The sequence below is a fragment of the Schistocerca serialis genome, chromosome 12, assembly GCF_023864345.2.
Source record: "Schistocerca serialis cubense isolate TAMUIC-IGC-003099 chromosome 12, iqSchSeri2.2, whole genome shotgun sequence".
In the NCBI taxonomy this organism is placed as follows: domain Eukaryota; kingdom Metazoa; phylum Arthropoda; class Insecta; order Orthoptera; family Acrididae; genus Schistocerca; species Schistocerca serialis.
This window is the reverse complement of record NC_064649.1, coordinates 78,510,196-78,531,525: the sequence shown is the minus strand read 5'-3', so window position 1 is coordinate 78,531,525 and position 21,330 is coordinate 78,510,196. Positions and strand designations below refer to the sequence as shown.

The window sequence follows — 21,330 nt, the reverse complement described above, 5'->3', positions numbered from 1 at the left end:
CCCCAGCACTCTCTTCAAGTGAGGTTGGACAATGCACATGATGACAGTGTCTGGAGCTGTGCCTGGGGAAGACTTAAAAAGAAAAAAGATGACGAAAACTCGGAAAATGCTGGGGGTGACAACTCGAGGTACGTGTTCTACATTTAGAATATTCTCATATTTATGCAATGTTGTAGGAACGTGCATTTTACTTGAGTCAGTTTGCATATTTTTGTTTCTTTTTAGGGATTCCATGACTACTGAAGAACCAGCTGATTACATTGTAACTGGTGGTGTTGATGACCTTGTAAAGGTTTGGCAGTTCAGAGATGACCAATTGAAGTTGAAACACAAACTGGAAGGTCATTCCCTTGGTGTTGTGTGTGTTGACATCAGTTCAGATGGGACAAGTAGGTTATCAAAATGAACACTCTAATATCAAAATTATATATCTCCTGTGTCACATGTGAAATCTAGAAGGAAGTTTTTGTGCATTGCGGAGAGATTTACTGTTAAAATTCTGGAAGCTTATGTTGTAAAAACAGTCTGGTAACTTATTGCTGTCCACCACGTTCATCTCACAGAATTACCAGAGCAAGGAAACAGAGCTCATGTGGTAGGTTAGTGACAGTCATTTTCCAACATGACATTAGCAAATGGCAATGGGGAAGAAGACATAAGTGGTACCACAAGAACCCTCAACTTCCCTCTGCAGGTTGTCCCTAAATTATAGTAGAGTTGCTAATAATTCTACTATCGAGTGCCATCACTACGAAATGATCATGTGCAACTATATATGTAGTGAAGTTGGGGGGGGATTGTTCGTTATTGGAGTTGAATACAGATCTACATCTACATGGTTACCCTGCAATTTCACTCTTTAGTGCCTGGTAGAGGGTTCATTGAACCATTTTCATACTACTTCTCTTCCATTCCACTCTCAAATGGCGCACGGGGAAAAAGGAACACCTAAATCTTTCCGTTCGAGCTCTGATTTCTCTTATTTTATTATGATCATCATGTCTTCCTATGTAGATGCGTGTCAACAAAATATTCATAAAAAGTGAAGAATATGACTGAACATGTCACCTTCGTCATGTGTTCTTTTCAGTGTAGCAACTGTGTGTCAGCACTACATAACTAGTATGGTGACCGCACTACGTAACTAGTATGGTGACCATTATCTCATACAATCCTACATCATATTAAATAAAATATTGGATCTTGTGCTAAAATGTGGGATTTATTAGTGGGAATGTTCTTGTTGTTAATGTCTTCATGTCTTCTAATATCAATAGCTTAAATGTCAGCCTAGCTTAAATATCAGCCTCTGGCAGGGAAAACAGGTGTTTGCAGTGGGAATTTCTGATTAAAAGTTGCATAGTGGGTCTCCCCCTTGTATTTTTCATAGTTAATGTATGGTATATGTACATAATATGCATCAAAATACTCAGCAGAGACATGTCCATTATCTAATATAATTTTCTAATTTTACTTTTAAGTTTTAGTTTTCATGACAAAAATTGTGTTAAACATTGTTACATTACAGGTTAATGTCTTACCACAGGGTAATGTCTTGCCACAAACTTTGACATTTACATTTGTTGGCTTGCAACCAAATTATCACATTTCACCCTATCTAGACTACAGGCTGTGATTGCTGATTTTATCAGCAGAACAAAGCTGCTGCTTTTTTTGTGGGGGCCGGAGGGGGGGGGGGGGGGTCCAGTAGCACCCACTAACTGAAATTTAAATGTAACTGTAGTATGTGGAGTGTATTAAAAACTAGACTGTTATGACACATTTGTTGGCTTTGCGAGCTCATAACCAGTCATCTTCCAACCGATTGACTGACTGATTCTGCCAAGTGTAAAATTATAAACCCAGCCTTTGCCTTGCTCACTTGTATTATAGTAATGGATTATGAACTTCTGTTCCTTCTTAACCGGCCGGCTGCGGTGGCCGAGTGGTTCTCGGCGCTCCAGTCCGGAACCGCGCGACTGCTACAGTCGCAGATTTGAATCCTGCCTTGGGCATGGATGTGTGTGGTGTCCTTAGGTTAGTTAGGTTTAAGTAGTTCTAAGTTCTAGGGGACTGATGACCTCCAATGTTAACTCCCATAGTGCTCAGAGCCATTTGAACCTCCTTTTTTTTTTTTTTTACCTGGTATTTTTTCCTGTGGCTTTTCTGGCACCGTCAACAGGTCCATGAGAGATCTATAATTTTGAGTGATCTTCCACAAGATACACCAAATATCTTAAAGAAAAAATGTTGCTGGGTTCAAGAAATTTTTACAAAAGAAAAAGCCTACACTCTGCATAAATAAGAATGTAAATAGGTGAAAAAATTTTCATTAAAAATATTTCAACAGTGAAGCCATCTGTATTAAAGGAGAAAATTATGTTGAATGTTATTTGGCACTTTGAAAGAAAACAAGGCAAGCCTTTATGACGAGGTGGCAGACTACCAGCCTATGTATCCAGAGGTCTGGGGTTCTTGAAAACGCAGTGCTGTGGAGTGGTGCAGGAAGATGTACCCTGTCAGGCATTGAAATGTTGCATTTTGGGGTAGCAATGACTGCTGTGAAGGGGTGGAAGAGCTGCTGTTCTTGTGTTAAGAACAGCAATGGCTCTTCCACTGGGGATTGAGGGTTTGTAGATATTTTGGAAGAACGAAGTGATTTGTGCAGCTGTAGAGAAACAAACAGTGAACATAAACAGTTCTTTATTAATTCCTGCATCTCGGGCAGTCCTCTTGAGTACTCCGTCTGTAGTGTGGTTTGGCATCGGCTTGTAATATTCACACTTATAATGGTGGGCGAGGCAGTGTATTGTGGAGGGCCCATCTTCTGCTAGGAGACAATGCGAAGAGATGGCATTGTGGGCAAATCAAGCTCAGTCAATAGCGGCACAGAGCACTGATTACAGCTCCACTACAGACACAAGACAGGGCAGTGATGTCTTCTCACTTGTGGTAGGTTACAGTGCTGCTTGTCCCTCCGGATCGAAGAATGGAGAGCAGCAGGCGGTGGTCTCCAGCAGCAGAAAGGTGACGAGCAGTAGAGCATTGGCCTCAGAGGTCTGGGCAGTCGGAAATGGTTCTCGGCTTGTGGCCTGGCCACAGCAATATAGCAGCAACAAGGCTTCAATGGGGACTCAAAGACAGTGGCTGACACAGACTGGGTGCAGCTGCGTTGCTTGATGACAACAGCTGGTCCGGTGGAGGTGGGGGGGGTCTGAAATGCAGATGCTCAGTGCTGACTGTGGAGAAGGGACTTCATAATTGCATTGCTGTGGAAGAATCTGGGATAGCTTCGGTGACTGGCATCCATCTGTTGTCCTCTGGTAAGGGGAACAACTGGAGAAACTTCCTGGAGGCTGGTCAGTGTCCCAGGTCCTTGGCACACAGAAGTGGTGGCTTCAGCTGCTGTAGTGGCAGTGGTGTTGGTCAGCAATGTTCAGAGCCCAGTTCCCAGCACTCTGTCTTTGTCACTGGCTGTGTATATTCTGTTATAGTTAAATTGTGATTTGGAATCTTACATTAAACTACAGGTCATGGATCAACGGAAGCGTCAGATTCCACCTGCTTCAACCCATGGCTTAAGGGTGTTGTGGTGTGTGACGTCATTACGGCATGCGGTTTATGAGCTGCTTGTGTTTGTAGGTGTCGTCTTGTTGGGTGTGTGTGTTTTGAGATGGCCAACCTACTTTGCAGCGCCGAAATTTGTTCGCGATAAGTAAATTTTTTTTTTTTTTTTTCCTCGTTGTAATGTTTTGTGTATTTATTGTGTATTGAATGTGTTTTAATTTACGTAGGGATATTTGACTTTCTAATTTTTAAGGTATTGTGGTTTTGGTTCTGCTTTTCATAGTTGTAGGTGTTGCTTTTTTCGTATCTGAGGTGTCAGGTCAGATGGGTGTTCTGAACACAATTTCAACACAAAGCAGCTCAATAGGCTGTGGAGTGGAAGGGGTAGGCCATCAATAGAACAGTGCGTCACCATTGACTAGACACTCATTTATTGAACACGTAAGTCAGGTATTAGCCAAAAGGAACAATCAGTAAAAATTACAAAATAATATTCTTTTCCTTTAAGTCACTCAGACATTTAAACAGGCAAATAGCAATCATTTAACTGAAAGCCTTTTAAGAAAGCAAGACTAGAAAATTTGAATGATGAGTTAAAATCATATTTAAATAGGCTCTGACCGAGCACATATTTTAAAACGAAATACTTCCTTTAAGGAACCAGCAATCAAAATTAATTCTATAATCCTCAACAACTATATTACATCCAAGACACTTAAGATTAAACAGTAATATATAACATCAGAGAGCTACAGTCCCAAGTTTTAAGCAGCACATTTCAGATGGACTGCACTGCAACAGTACAATACAAGTCCCTCAGAGGATCTCCCCACACAGGAAGTTATTGCCGCAATTGACAAAATATCAGCATCATTCCATGTACAGACCTAAAACAAACTAAAAGCTCTCTTAAGTTTGGTACAGTTAATTCCCTTTCAACATAACATACATCACAAGTCTAGCCCTAGGACGGCACCGACACCCCGCAATTTAGGATGCGAAAAACTACAACGATGCACTCATCACGTATCCTTACAAAATCCAAGAACAGAGAGCCGGCTCCCCAATAGCGGAACATTTAACCACGCGCAGCGTGCAGTTTTGCGGGATGCTGTCTCACCCTTAACCTCAACACCAGTTCCAATACTAGTCAGCCTACAATCTTGAACCACCATACACATTCCTCCAGTTACTGCATAGAAAGCCAATGTGATGGGCAAACAGACCAGCATATGATAAAAGCTTAAGCAGTTTACTTACTAGACAACCCTTATGAATAGTAACCGCAACTTTTTTTTTTTTTTTTTTTTTTTTTTTTTTTTTTTTTTTTTTTTTTTTTTTTTTTTAACGTGAGCACACCCACAATCGAAAGACAAACAATGCCAGTCATAAGGACAGTAACACATAAGCAAGTAGCAATGGTAACTTCTTCTTGGATTGGCTACAAATCGGCGCAATTTAACACACCAGAGAACAGTCTTCACAACATAACCATCAATACAACAGCAAATTACTCACACGTGTACTCCCCCACAATTTCGATTCGCAAAGCCCTAGACAAAACGTGGAGAACGTATCACTTACCAACATAATGGTGCTCCCTCAGTTACCCCAAATAACTGACTCCCTTAGTTGCACAGCAAAGAACGAGACCTAATGAAACCACCACAGTTTTCGCCTCTAAATTGTCACAGTACGAGTGAGACTCAATCACAAATGTAATTTTACATCACCAGTTCCCGTGTAGTCAATACAAGCGCCTGACTTTCATCCGTTTATAACGGCAGGCAGCAACATCGTACGGAAAAGAGCATAGACACAAGCTCTTACCAGTTCTCTTCTCCAAAAGCAGCCACCGCAACTCTCGGGAACCACTGGGACATCCAATGCAAAAATCGTTATTCCTTCACACAAATTACAGGACGCCCGCTTCCCACTGCTTGCTACGGTACCTCCCGTTCAGAGCCAACTTGTATATCTCCATGCGATAGGTCCGGTCCTACACTTGCTGCGTCAACTCGACAACCGTCTTCCACCACGTCCCGGAGCACCACACCCCACAGGACCTCACCTCGTTACTCCTCGCCTAGGTCCCAGAGGGCGCTGCTTACCACCCTGACCATGACAGGAAAGATAAACCACCAGAGTGGCACTATTGATATGAGCCGTGGCGGCTCAGTATCAATAGTTATGGTTGACCTATATAGGTCAAGGGAATTGACCGATTACAATTTTCGTACACTTTTATATGCTGGTACTGGTGTTTTGGTATCGACAGCTGTGTTCAAAGGAATTGTCTGATTCCAGTTTCCACTGTTTTTGCTGTAAGCGTTGTTTAGTATCGTCAGCTGTGGTTGATGTATATAGGTGAAGGGAAGTGTCCGATTCCTGAGATTTTGTAATTTTTTTTTTTTTTTTTTTCTTCATTTTGTGTATTTTGGGATGAAACCCCACCCAAATTCCTGTGGTTGTCCCTTTAGTTTGAATATGTTTTTGGAGGGAGATGTTGTTGTCTTATTTATACATATTTTTGTGTTTTTTGCCATGTGTATGTAGTGACATCGTAGGCACTATGTGGAAGATGCTTAGAGTGGCCATTTCCGCCATATTAGTGACGTCATGCGTCAAAGCAGATGGATGGAATCGGACACTTCTGTAATCCCTAGGTCATTCTATAACTGGCTGTGTAAGTCAGTTCAAAAGTTGGAAGAAGGTGATGGGATAACACCTCCATGACCATGCCTAATAGAGCACTTTGGAATTCAAACCAGCCTTTGGATTGAGGACTGATTTACTTTCATGGAAATAAGATACAAGTAATAAAGTAAAGACAGTATGTACTGCCTTTAAATATTGTTTGTTGTGTTTATATGTATATGCTTCCTGGAGCAAATGAATGAATGTGTTATGAAATGTTCAGCTTCAACTTTGTTATTCTTTTATTCCTCATCAGTATAGAGAATGTACCATACAATCTTTGTGAAGTACACCCAATGTGAATTATGTTTTCATCATTAAAAATTATTTTCATTGCCAGCTCCTTAATTATATTACTATATTTACAATTTCCTATAAGAAGGTTGGCCCCCATTGCCTCACTTTCACCATTCAGGTACCAAACTGCATGGCAGACAGCTCGTGCATCACACACAATTTTCATGCCAGTATGACTCTTGACAGGTGGGGCTCAATACCAGAGTAATGAGCCAGAGCCACTGCAGTAGACTCACTTACGGTGAGTAATTGATTGAGACAAGAAAGTTATTCATGTAAAGTGGTCTTTACTGTATGTGCAATTACAGGATGTTCGGAAAGTCCCATTACAAACTTCTAGAAATTGTAGCGGGGACAAGATTTTGAATTGAAACCCATGTCTGGAAATGAACTGATTCCTTGCTACAGCAGTCTGGAAATATGTTGTTAATGTGACCACTTCTACAAGTAATTGATTAGGCTTGGCCCAGTACATCACCTATTTTATAATTTCTCAAAACCATTGCGTAATTGTAGCAGAAGGGGTATGTGATGGAGTCGGACATGTGAAGAATGATTGTGATAAAGGCAACAAGCAGCCCTTCCATTACCGTGAACCACCTCACATTGCTTATCCTCTATGAGAGAGACAAAATTTAGGATGATGTAGCTACAGGAGACTGTGCATTCATTAGTTTCGTTTGTGATGTTGGCAGTTTTAAATTTGAATTTTTGATAAAAACACCTAAAACTCTTGACCCAGGGGTAAGTCGGTTTGAATCTTGGTGGTGAAAAAAATTTTCACTGCCACTATTTGGCCAGCAAGGAGAGGAGATATAGTGGCATGAAGCTCCTGACCACCAGACTTTGTGCCAGTGTTCTCACCAACACCACCACCACCACCGCAACAACAACAACAACACACACGCACAAATATACATAGATTTAGTATTACAAGTGTTATAAAGGATCATGCTGCAAATAAAAAAGCCTAAAAAACTGTATTCGATCAATAAGTATGAGTAACCTTTCTTCTCTGTATAATTACAAAACAAGATATAATGTCTAGTTTCTGTTGTGATACGGACTTCTCTTCTTACAGCCTGTGCATCTAGTTCTCTTGACTCCAGCTTGAGGCTGTGGGACCTTAACACTGGTGAGAAGATAGGGAATATTGAAGTTGGCCCTGTAGACATATGGACTGTAGCCTTCTCACCTGATGACAAATTCATAATATCTGGGAGTCATTCAGGCAAAATTAATATGTACGGTGTTGAATCTGGGAAGCAGGAACAAGTCCTGGATTCCAGAGGAAAATTTACGTTGAGTATAGCATATGTAAGTATCTGTAGCATTCAATTGTCTAATGGTTATGACTACATAACATATCTGTTGTGTGTCCCAGGAAGAATGGTCAATATTCAGGAATAAGACAGGAAAGATCATTCAGAGCAAAAAAGTCTGGCAAACATTGGCTCCAAAATGCATATCTTAAGAGATATGAGCACTTCCTCACCTTCGATATTGTGAAACAGAGCTCTTCTGCTACAAGCTCTTCACTTTCCATAACATGGGAGGAGGAAGTATGCACCAAAACAAGAAGAAGAAGAAATTCCAATAAACATGGGCTCTAAAATGCATACTTCAAGAACTGTCTGCTTTGTTTCAGTAGAAGATATGTTTATGACAGTAACAAAGACGAGCAAGTGCTCATAGTTCCCTCATTTACTGGACCTTTTTCTCTCATTTTGGGCCATACTATCACCTCTCAACATATGTAATGCAAAGAGCCTGCGATAAATGAGATTTGTTTCACAAATATGTAATGCTCATAGCCATTAAGGTATGCCTTTTGTAGCCCATGTGTACTAGACTTTCTTGCTTCCAGTGGTCATTCCTGTCATATCCTTGAATACTGGCCATTCCTCCTGGGACACCCCATATCTGTAGGATATTGCTCAACAAATTGTCAATTTTAAGTTCAACATTTCCTAACAGGTGCTTTCCTGATCTCCTATGTATGCAAATCTTTTTAATTGTCACATGATTTTATTTCTGGAAGCAGCCAATCAAAATACGATAATGAAAAGTCCTGGCGGAATGTAAATACCATTGTACAATTCACAGAAGCTGATGCTGAGGGAAAACATCCAGATGACTCGAGCTGTGGCGCAGCAATTGAAATTGAACATGGAGCAATGTGTTCTGCCACTGAGCAGTTACTCCAGCTCTTGTCCACAGAAATTACGTGATCAGTTTGGAGCGTGTCCTACTTGTCATCAGGTGGTGTCCATTTAAGGATGGATTTTTCATGCAATTGTTTGCAGCACACAGTTGATAAACTTATTTAAAAGCTTCATCAACTTGTTATTATTTACAAATGGACACTGCACCCCAATCTAAAGTGCCTCAGATTGTGATGTAAATGAGCAGCTTAAGCTAAAAGCTAATCTACCACATGTTACAGTAAAAACTGTGCACTATCTCTATGAGGAACCCACACTGAATCTAAACCATTCCAAAATGTGCAGAATCATTTGTGGTTTAAGGTGCAGTACATGTGACTGGTTGCTGTTATTCTATACATTTTTCAGTATAGTCTGGAATAGTTCTGTTCACGTTGGACAAAATAGAGAGATGGGAAAGACCTGTCTTACTGGTAACAGATCTTTAAACAACCTGCTAATTGTGACAACTTGCCCTGCACGAAACTTCTTTGCATAATATGGTATGCCAGAAGTTGAGTTGAATGAGACAAGATTTTACAGTGATTAAGCAGGAAATCTTCCCAAAACCCATAGTGCGTACTCAATACTGTGTTTATTAAGTGAAATCGTGGCTCAGGGCTTTGTTTGGTTGCTCACTCCCTGCTTTACAACTTGTTGATCGAACTGTAGGAGGATTAAAGTCATTTACATGTCCACTTCCTCATGTTCTCTCTGCAGAAGGTAACATGATTAGGTGTTCTCCTCACTCGCCTCCGCATCAGGCACAGTCCCTTAACGAATGGTTTTTTACTCCGGCGGGAGGACCCCCCAATCTGCAGTGCTTGTGGCGTCCAGATTACTGTCCGCCACATTTTACTTGACTGTCCTTTATTCTCTGACCAGAGGGCGGTGGTTTCCTTGCCACCGGATTTGCCCTCTATTTTGCAAGACGACGCAACGACTGTGGTTAAGGTCTTACGGTTTTGTGTCCTGTCCAATTTGTTGCCTCGGATTTTAGGGAGAGGATTTTAATGTGCTGCTTGGTGACTGGCTCACCCAGGTTTTAGGTAAGAGGTCCGCCAGTCACGATTACTTACTTGTTTCCCTTCGATTTCTGTTCTCTTTTCCTTGTGTTTCCTTTCCTTTTTTAGTGCGTTTCTTCTCTTGTTTTGCCTCTGTATGTGAGGATTTGGAACTGCGTCAGGTCTGTGTCTTTTAGCCGTTCTCCTTGTTCGCTGTCTGTCTTCGTCCCATCACCGCATGTGTTCCTGTTTCTATGCGCTTGGGCACTATGACCACGCTGTTTAGCGCCCGAAAACCTCAAAAAACACACACACACAGTTGTCATGGCTGTGAAATAAGGGGCTTAGTTCTGTCTGGTGGAATGCAACCACTATGAAACTATTGAGATTTGGAGCATGAGCATGTTGTGTTCTTTTTTTTTTTAAAAAAAAAAAAAACACATTCTAGGACATTATGCGGAGTGCTGCATGGAAATAGGTAATTTTGAATGTTAAGTGTTGTCAACACTATATAGCCACCAGTTAGTAGAAACAAATGTGTAGGCATTCTGAATGTGTTGCCTTTTAGTAATTGTGCGGCATGGGATGGTGCAGTACATGCTATTGCTGTGAGAGCATTTTACAACCAGGGTGATAGTTTTGTGGTTTTAAGGCACTGCGTAAAGCAACTTTACCAGATAGAGCATTAAGGACATATCCCAGCTGTTCATGCAATTGCAACATGGGTACATAATTTTGAAGAAACTATTTCAGGTCTGAAAAATAAGCCATTATATGGCATTCGACCAGTATGTTCCTTGGAGAACAATTCCGGTGTTAGTTTACATTGAGAGGAGCCCTCGCCACTCTGTTCAACTTCATGCTTCCATGCTAGAGATAGGGTGACAACGGGTATAAAGATTACTGCATGAATTGAAAGTAAAATGAATTTCAGTTAAGTTATTACGAAGAAGACTGTTTATCAGAGATGGCTGCAACATTAATGTTGAAACTTAATGTCATATACAGTACTGGCAGTACAGTATTTTAATATTTATCATGCCATACACACTGATCAAGTAGATGATTTACACTATAACAAAACTATAAAGATCACCAAAGCTGTTTAACGCATATATTAAATTGCAACTGTAACTGAGACAAATAATCCACTATAGCACATATTAACTTGCTGAATTACAATGTGTTGATTATTGATAAAATTACTATCACAAAATTTAATAGATGTGTTTTGTATTTTCAGAGTCCTGATGGAAAATACATAGCAAGTGGTGCTATTGACGGCATCATTAACGTGTTTGACGTTAGCTCTGGAAAACTTGTACATACGCTTGAAGGTAATATTTTTGGAACACTTAAGATTATCTGAAGTCTTAAGAAGTATAAGTATTGATATTTAAACTGGATTTTGGATTAATTTTTTTTTGTTTTCTATCAGAGAACAGACAAAATTGCTTTCTTACTCTCTTTGTGTGTGTGTGGGGGGGGGGGGGGGGTTTGCACAATATGCTCCTGATTATATGGGTTAACATGGACTTTAGGCTAGACATGTAACTGAGAAAATGTGGATGTTCCAAACTAGACATGGTTTATACTGGAAACTTATCTAATGTATTTACAAAATACGCTACATGTCACATTAGAAACACACTGTGTGAGCGCTCACTTTCATCTCTCTTTTGGCTAATAACTGTACTACTACTTTTTGCCCCACAGAGTCAGAGCATCAGAATAGTGAAACAAATATGGTCCTGCATACTCTAGTAACAGATTAAATGTATTTTAGCATCTCATCTTCACTCTCTTCCTGTGCTGAACTCATTTATTTTATTATATCCATGTCTGCTTAGATCTCAATTCATAGGCATTACTTCTTAACCACTAGCAGAAGTTTTTGTCTTCCTAGTTATCACAACCAGAAATTTGTTTTCTAAATGAAATATTCTGTGTAATTATAAACAAAATTTCAGTGCAGTATGTAGTCAAGTAAAGAAGCACGGCCTCCTCCAACAGATTATGGCTCAGCAGCTTATTGAGCTGAGTCTTGAATGTCCGCACAAAATAATTCCGCCCGGAGGTTTGATGCAGGGTGAAGTGGGGCAGCGTGGATGAGGGCAATTTCATTGGCAGTACAGAATTGCTTAAACGTGGTCAAAGTAAACTGTGGACTATATTTGGTTTGAGCGTTGGTCAGTTTTTTGATTGCGAAAACCACCGGCCTCTCAACGCTGTCGACCACATGTGAGAGGGCCACACCCAGGCCATAAACCGAGGTATCGATGACGTCGATGAGGGGCAGGGACGGATCGTAAGCGGCCAGACAAGGAGGGTGGGAGAGAGCTGACTAGAGACATGTGAAAGCCATCTCACACGCTGTGTCCCAAACCCAACTCTTACCCTTGCTCAATAAACTAGTCAGGGACACCGAAATCTCGGCGGCGTGGGGTATAAAATACTGATAACAGTTGATTTTACCAAGGACGGACTGCAATTGCTTCACATTATTGGGAGGAGGCAGGTTTTGAATTATCTCGATATACTCCTTACAGGCGTGTAGGCCACGGGCATCAATCGTGAACCCGAGATAGCTGACCTCTCACACAAAAAAGTCACACTTTTTTTTCTAACAACATAGGTTAGCCTCGGAAAAAAACCTGGAACAGCTGGTCCACCTTGTCCGCGAGGTCCACTGCGGACGAACCACTGACAGTGACATCATCCAGATAATTGGCCGCCCCGGGCACCTGGCTTGTGAGGCGATCCGAATAACGTTGGAAAATGGCGGGGCCGCTGGCAATGCCAAACAGGAGGCGGTTGCACCAGAAAAGGTCACACAGGGTGTTGATGACTAGGATCTGCTGCGATTCTTCGTCAGACAGCAACTGCAAATAAGTGTCGCGCAAATCAATTTTGGCGAGAATAGTCGAGCGCGCAAGACGTGTGAGTATGTCATCCAGCAATGGGATTGGATAGGCATCAATGACGGACTGAAAATTGACTGTGACCTTAAAATCGTCACAGATGTGTAAAGCACAGTTTGGCTTTGGTCGTTGGTCGAATGCGAGGCTTCCAGGTCCTGAGGTGATGATTCATGACAAGCTTGTGCATGCACAGAAAGGGTGGTGTTGGCGTGATGTTTCTGTGAAGCCTGGCACACCACAGCGATACGTCCCGCTCGGCTGCAAGCCGTGCATCTTGCTTGCCGGTGGGGGCACTCGTGACTGTCGGTGAGTCCAGAAACAGTCTGGACTGGATGGAAGCTGGGTGAAAGACTTCCTGTCACGGAGTGGACCAACGGGTTGATGAGCCTCCCACTCAGCGCTAGGCAACTGATGAGCTGTGAAAACATATGGTTCCAGACATGGCGGCTGTTGCCGGTGAGACTGTTCAAACGCATGAATGATATGCAGACAGGTGTTGAGGGACGGATCTTGTAACTTCAAAATATCAGCTCAAAGACCCTTGTCGGGTGCGTGAAACACCACCATATCGTGACTCAATGAAGAGGGATAAGACTGCTTGCAGGCGATGTTGTTGCACCAGAATTTACAATTGTGAGAGGGACCCTGGAGTGTCATAATCCATTCCCGATAAGTCTGACCTGGAGACTTCCGACAAGAAAAGAAAGTATGCCAGCTGGAGGTGATATGTATTTGTGCATCAAAGTACTCAAAAAGGCAGCCCTTTATGTGAGTAAATGAGAGATCTCGAGGGGACTGCTCAGGGTTCAACTGTTGAATTAAACGATATACCTGTAGACCGACTGTTGCCCAAAAAGCAGCCCGACTTTGATTTTTGTCGTGGATCCCATGCGCCAGTAAATGTTGTTCCAACCGTTAGACATAATTTGACCATGGTTCAACAGCCCTATTGAAAGCCTGAAACATGGGTGGAGCCACGTGCATCCTGTTCGATTTACCTGCGATAGAATCAACCCTATCGGCTACTTCTTGCAATGCTGGCAAGTCAGAAAAAATTTCTGAATGCATGAGCGTTGCCTGAATCTGCTGTAGGACTGAAGAAGCTCCTCAGAGGAGGCCATTCCATTCAAAAATGAAAGTTTTATCCTCGTCGCCAATAACTGTAGTGTCCTGTGGTCATCATGAAAGAACTAACAGTCGATTTGAACACACTTTATTACAATTAAAGAAAAAAATGCCTTCTTGGCATACACTTAAGTTTTAAATGCAGAAGAAAAAAAAAAAAAAAAACCACAACTCTGTGGTAGCAAAACAGATAAGAAAACAAGACAATGAAAGAAAATACTGAGCAAAACTACTCTACAAAATACAACATACTACTACAAGACTACGGCGAGTGAATACAAGGCTAGGGCCTGCGTTAAGTACTGGCTGGAGCTGTTCCTAGTGGTTGGTAAACACTGCTGATCTGACGGTCGAGGCGTGCTTATAAAGCCAGTTTGGCGGAGTGCTACAACAGTCATATGATTTCCGATTGGTCGAACACTGTCACTTGTTGTCTGGCGAAGTAGTTCTGTGTTTATTTGGAAAGTCTGTTGCTGTTTCTGTCCGCTGGCGATGTTTCTCTCTGCGCTGCTGGGTTCTGTGGGCCCTCTAACAATAAGGGGCCGCTACGACATAAAATAAAACTTAGAAATAGAAGTCTTCCGAGTGTGATACATGCATTGCAGTCATGAAAATGATTTTTTCCTTGGCAGGTAGCTTACTTATTAACACACTGCATGTCTCCCAAACGATTTCTGCAATATATCTTTTTCTGTATCCAACATTTGTGGGTTTGTTTTTTTCTTGGACAATGTCAGATTAAGTTCTTGGACTAAAAGCTGTTCAAGCATATTTAACTTCCCTACAGGGAGAACTTACTTTCACCTGTAACTTACTGTTAAGCTTTGTTCAACACATGACTTCTTATAAAAACCTTTGCTTGTCGTCATCTTGAAAGTTGCCTAAATTGTTGTTGTTGTTGTGGTGGCCTTCAGTCCTGAGACTGGTTTGATGCAGCTCTCCATGCTACTCTATCCTGTGCAAGCTTCTTCATCTCCCAGTACCTACTGCAACCTACATCCTTCTGAATCTGCTTAGTGTATTCATCTCTTGGTCTCCCCCTACGATTTTTACCCTCCACACTGCCCTCCAATACTAAATTGGTGATCCCTTGATGCCTTAGAACATGTCCTACCAACCGATCCCTTCTACTGGTCAAGTTGTGCCACAAACTTCTCTTCTCCCCAATCCTATTCAATACTTCCTCATTAGTTATGTGATCTACCCATCTAATCTTCAGCATTCTTCTGTAGCACCACATTTCGAAAGCTTCTATTCTCTTCTTGTCCAAACTATTTACCGTCCATGTTTCACTTCCATACATGGCTACACTCCATACAAATACTTTGCGTAAGTAGCATTTTCAATTTCAGCATCTGAAAACATTAAGATGTATGTAAGAATAGTGGTAGGGAATGCGTGTGTAAGAAATTCGTGCCTGTGGAAACGTGGATTAATAGTGTTGCTTTCTCACTAGAGGCCAGGTTGCTATTTTGTAGATTTTATTAAATGTCCTGATGACTAAATATTGTAAGATTGCTTTCTGGATCGTCATCTTAAATGCATTTTGTGTGTTGTACAGTAGCAGTCGAAGGGCTAAGGATACAGGTGTTTCACAAAACCCCTAAAATAATGACCAACATATCTGTACCCTCATGAAGTACAAACCTCTTGAATTTTTCAGTCATATTATGTTGCTCGGGGACCGGACCTCCTTTTGCCTGACATTGTGTAGCAACTCGATGTGGCATAGACTCAACAAATTGTTGGAAGTCTCTTGCATAAACATTGAGCCATGCTGCGTGTATAGCCATCCATAATTGTGATATTGTTGCTAGTGTACGATTTTGTGCATAAAGTGTCCTCTCAATTATGTCCAATGAAAGTTCAATGGTATTCCTGTTGGGTGATCTGGGTGATCAAATCATTCACTCAAATTGTTTAGAATGTTCTTCAAACCAACTGTGAATAGTTGTGGGCTAGTGACGCAGTGCATTTTCATCCATAGAAATTCATTAGTTGTTTGGAAACGTGAAGTCTGTTAATGGCTGCAGATGGTCTCCAAGTAGCTGAACATCACCATTTCCATTCAATGATCAGTTCAGTTGCACCAGAGGGCCCAGTCTGTTCCGTGTAAACACAACACACGCGATTGTGGAGCCGCTGCCAGCTTGCGTACTGCCTTGTTAACAAATTGGGTCCTCAGCTTTGTGCAGCCTGCCCCACACTCAATCTGTACCATCAGCTCTTACCAAGTGAAGTCAGGACTCATCTGACCTGACCACTTGTTTACCAGTCATCTAGTATCCAACAAATATGGTCACAAGCCCAGGCAGGCAGTGTTGTGCTGTTAGAAAATGCACTCTCGTAGATCATCTGCTGGCGCAGACCATTATCGCCACATTTTGCTGCACTGTCCTATCGAATACATTTATCGTCTGTCCCACATTGATTTCTGTGGTTATTCTGCACAGTGTAGTTTGTCAGTTGGCACTCAAACAACACTGCTGTCGGTCGTTAAGTGAAGGCCATCGGCCACTGTGTTGTTCCACGGTGAGAAGTAATGTGTGAAATTTTGTGTCCTCGGCACACTTTGGATCTTGGAATACTGAAGTCCCTAACAGTTTCCGAAATGGAGTGTCCCATAAACTGCCATTCTGTGTTAAGTCTTTTAGTTCTCGTTGTATGACTGTAATCACGTTGGAGACCTTTTTGCATAAATCACCTGAGTGCAAATGAGAGCTCCGCCATTGCGCTGCCCTTTTGTACCTTGTGTATGGGATACTACTGCCACCTGTATGTGTGCATATTGCTGTCCGAAGTCTTTAGTCACCTCAGTGTAAATTAAAATGAACATTGTCTGTGCTGTGAGGGAGTACATGTAACATAAGCTACCTGTAAAATTTTCTTTAAATCAGTCATTTGTTTTGAAACTACTGATTTGTTAGATTTTGAGAGAACATTCAGTCAATACATTGTGCTTTTTGGTTTCTTGATGTGCTGAATCTTTTTTGCTGACTGTATGATCATTTGAAACTTTTCATTACATTAAATTTGGTGATTTCTTATGTCGACAGGTCACGCTATGCCTATACGTTCCCTGTGCTTCTCTCCAGACTCCCAATTATTGCTGACAGGATCGGACGACGGTCACATGAAGCTGTATGACGTGTACGTGCCACGATGAATATCTGCAAATTAATGATTAGTATACGCAAGAGTAAGTCAAATGAAAACCTGGAATGTAAAGTGAAAATTGAAAACGTGCTAGTATACCATATGTTGGCAGTGTTGTGGGAAATGGTGTAATGAATGCTGGCTCCTAGTTCTTGCTATGGAATTTGGAACAGATTTTTCCACTTCCTGAGGATTTGTGACAGGATAATCTATCAAATGCAGTTGTCAGAGAACCTGATAAATGAAGATAAAAGGTGCAACTTGAGAACTAGGCTAAGGGATTTGGTACTCACAAGGGAACCTCCCCATCGCACCCCCCTCAGATTTAGTTATAAGTTGGCACAGTGGATAGGCCTTAAAAACCTAAGCACAGATCAATCGAGAAAACAGGAAGAAGTTATGTGGAAATATGAAAAAATAAGCGAAATATACAAACAGATTAGTCCATGTGCAAGATAGGCAACATCAAGTATAATGTGAGTTCAGCAGCACCGTGGTCCCGTGGTTAGCGTGAGCAGCTGTGGAGTGAGAGGTCCTTGGTTCAAGTCTTCCCTCGGGTGAAAAGTTTACTTTCTTTATTTTCGCAAAGTTACGATCTGTCCGTTCGTTTCATTGACGTCTCTGTTCACTGTAATAAATTTAGTGTCTGTGTTTTGCGATCGCACCGCAAAACCGTGCGATTAGTCGACGAAAGGACGTGCCTCTCCAATGGGAACTGAAAACATTTGATCGCAAGGTAATAGGTCAACCGATTCCTCCACAGGAAAACACGTCTGATATATTCTATACGACACTGGTGACGGCATGTGCGTCACATGACAGGAATATGTTGTCGACCCACCTAACTTGTACACTTGGCGAATGGGTAAAAAGATTCTTCTACCTTGCCCGATTTAGGTTGTCTTGTGGATGTGATAATCACTCCCAAAAAAGTGATGAAAACATAAGTGTTTGTCACATAAACTGAAAATAAAAAGTTAAAATTTTCATCCAAGGGAAGGCTTGAACCAAGGACCTCTTGTTCTGTAGCTGTTCATGCTAACCACAGGACCATGGCAATCCTGACCTTGCTCTTTCCTTGTTGTTCCCTATCTTGCACATGGACTACTCAGTTTGCATATTTTGCTTATTTTTTCATAGTTTCACACAACTTCTTCCTGTTTTCTCGATTGATCTGTGTTCAGTTTTTCAAGACCTATCCACTGTGCCAACTTATAACTAAATCTGAGGGGGGCGCGATGGGGAGGTTCCCTTGTCAGTGTTACCAGCCATCTCGCCTGTTACGTGGTTGTTCTAAGAGGGATGTGGTTCATGGGCCATCAGCTCAGGCACTTAGGTGGCAAGAGGAGAAAGGAAAGGGAAAGGGGAGAGGGAAGAGTGTCAGAAAATATCAAAGGGTATAATCAACTAATAGTGTCACTAGTGTGTAAATTCTTCTTCTTGTTTTTCTCCCAATATTTGAGCCATCTCCAGAGTGAACCAAAAGACACACTCCAGCACTTGCTCCATCCTTCATAATGCAGACCGCACCTCTGCATATCCGTCCACAGATACACAGCTGCCAGAGACATTGATAGATGGTAAAAAAGTAAAATGTGCATCATTTAGATCTGTGGCTGTGCGGTCAGTCTGCACTGGAATGTTGACGTATCACTGTGAGCTGCACTGTGATGTGTTTGTAAGTTTGTTGCAGAAAGTGCCGGGTTCTATAAATTATCAATGCTGAAGCCACTCTTTCTTTTAATTAAATTCTGTAACAAGTGAATTTCTATTGCTTCTTTGACCACTGAGTCCCAAAACGATAAAGTAGATGCTAAAATTCAGCATTTTCGTGTAACAAAGTGACCAGAGTCAATGCAATTCTCTGCCACAGCAGCTTTATTGGGCTGTGAGATCTGCATGAACCTGTATACCTTCAGTGTCCTGTACATCTTTCATGGACTGTAAGAGGCATCTGTCCGACGTATGAATGACCACATTCATAGGGGATCTTGTAAACTTTTGCCTCCTGAAGCATCAGATCATCTCTAATGGAACCCTAGAGTGGTGCTTTCTTCGGGAAAGGATGAAAAATCACTTTTACTTTGTGCTTGCTGTGCTTTTTGGCTATTGGCTTCCCATAAGTGGAAGGAAAACCGTGGATTTAAATCTTTTCATATCTTTTTCTGCAATCCTTGTGACCACCTATGATTTAATTTGTAGTGCTTTAGGTATCTGTGTGGAGATTACGCATTGGCTTCAAAAATTCTCTTTAAGTGTAGAAGCTTATCCTGCAGACTGCTCTCATCAGCAATAATATGTGCTCTGTGAACCTAAGTTCTGAGAACACTAATCATCCGGGAAGAATGGTGGAAATTATTTACACATAAATACTTGTATATGTCTGTATGTGTCCAGTTTCCGTTATACTGGGTCCCAAAGTACCATTCTCTTTGTGCCAAACTCAAGACATTCAAAAATCAGAGGCATCACTCCTTTTCAGTTTCCATTGTAGAGACTGGATTTGTCCATAGACGGAAATCAGGTGGTTTAAAAATTCTTGTTGTTTATCATCACCTTGGGGCACACTATACGAACATGTCGTCAACATATCTCCAAAACACTGTGGGCTTTAAGCTAGTGGATTCCAGTGCCTTTTTCTCAAAATCCTCCACTAAAAACAATTAGCTCAGTCTGAAGATGGGTGTATGATTTATTACAAGGAGGAGGACGAAGAAAATTTATATGGTTCCACACCTAAAATTTAGTAGAGCAGTCATTGAGCTGTGCAAACATAAAGGTGCATGACCTGTGTTTGGTCATTAAAAAATAGTACAGAAAAAAGTGAATCTGTGAACACAGCTGGACATACAGAAGAACACATACTCATTTTGGTACATGGCATTACTTTTGTCTTGCCCATGTGGAAGTGGTGGAGTTGCCCCTACTTGAAATGCTATAAAGTACCAGAGTTCTTCCACAACTGTTGACAGGAGTTGCCCCTACTTGAAATGCTATAAAGTACCAGAGTTCTTCCACAACTGTTGACAGCATTTTTATTGAAGTGAAAATGCTCCAGTTACCAACTATATTGTAGTGTAATTCATGCAACTGGCTTAAACTCATTTAGGGATTCTTATGAAGTGAATTGAGAATTTATGTCATGCGCAGTGTAGCCGTAGAATAAAGTCTATATGCAAACACCAGTATTACCCGCAGGAAACACAGCGACCATGAGGAATAAAGGTACAGTTACACTGCCACAGGCCATATATTATTTGTTTATTACTTGTTTTACTGAACAGGTAAGAGCAACTCAGGTATTCATTGCTCTGATGGCAGCATGTAATTTTCAAACTGCCGCTCAGTGCCATTGTCAGTAAAGCATCAGGGCGACAAATGTCTGAAGATGCTCTTGTCTGTAAAGTAAAATTAGTTGCAGACCGCATAATACTGTTGGTTGTTCATATATTTCAGAGTTGTTTATAGCTCTTTGGGATGTTTTTCATAACCATGTACTCTTACCTCTTGATCCTTGTATCAATTTCTTGTTCAGTTTACTTTATTGCATTTCCTCTTACACTAGAATTTTTCGTTCTACACAAGGTCTTCCTCTCGTTCTCTTGTATGGAGGTTCCCAACAATGTATGTTTTGCAGCCCTTGTTCGCCCCATAATTTCATCACATGCCCATGCTATTCTGAACAGTTTTCTCACCTCTTTGGTTATGTATGAGGGTGATTTGAAAAGTTCTTGGAACGGAATAGAAAAAAAGTACTTCCATCACTGAAACTTTTTTTATTTTTCAATGTAGTCTCCTTGTAGATTAATTCACTTGGTCCAACGATGTTCCAGGGCCTTGATCCCATCTCGAAAATGAAGTGTCCTCCAGGCATGCAAAATAGTTGTCAACTCCGGCTATCAATTCTTCGTTCACAGTGAATTTTTGGTCACCAATAAAATTTTTCAGTTTTGGGAAGAGATGGAAGTCTGACAGGGTCGTAGCAGGTGAATAAGGTAGGTGGGGCAACAATTCATACCTTATTTGGTGTAATTTTGCCATGGCGACGGCACATGTGTGCGGCCACACATTGTCTTGATGAAAGATGACTTTCTTCCTTGCTAAACCTGGCCTTTTTTTGCATATTTTTGTTGCAATTTGTCCAGGAGGTTCTTTACTGGAACTTAGGAATTGTGAAATACATTTTTCTGGTGGGAATTTTGTGCTATGTCAGTTTGGGCAAACAGTGCTGGAGCACCACATTTCTAAGAGGAATCCTGTCATTGGTGTACCATTTTATTGTCTAACAATTAGTATTTTGCAATCATATTGAGGTGACAGGGTTTTACTTTCTACTAGTGTCATTTTGCAGCATGACAA

The 21,330-nt window shown here is 41.3% G+C and overlaps 1 protein-coding gene across 1 annotated transcript in view; it reads left to right on the top strand.

Moving 5' to 3' along the window:
• The window catches only part of LOC126428434 (WD repeat-containing protein 61), a 42,809-nt gene that overhangs the window by 1,136 nt on the left and 20,343 nt on the right, over positions 1-21,330 (top strand). Inside the window, exons 2-6 of the mRNA XM_050090359.1 lie at positions 7-128; positions 226-389; positions 7,643-7,878; positions 11,013-11,106; positions 16,872-16,965. Of these exons, the coding sequence (XP_049946316.1) occupies positions 7-128; positions 226-389; positions 7,643-7,878; positions 11,013-11,106; positions 16,872-16,965 (710 nt within the window). The remainder of the gene's footprint in view (positions 1-6; positions 129-225; positions 390-7,642; positions 7,879-11,012; positions 11,107-16,871; positions 16,966-21,330) is intronic.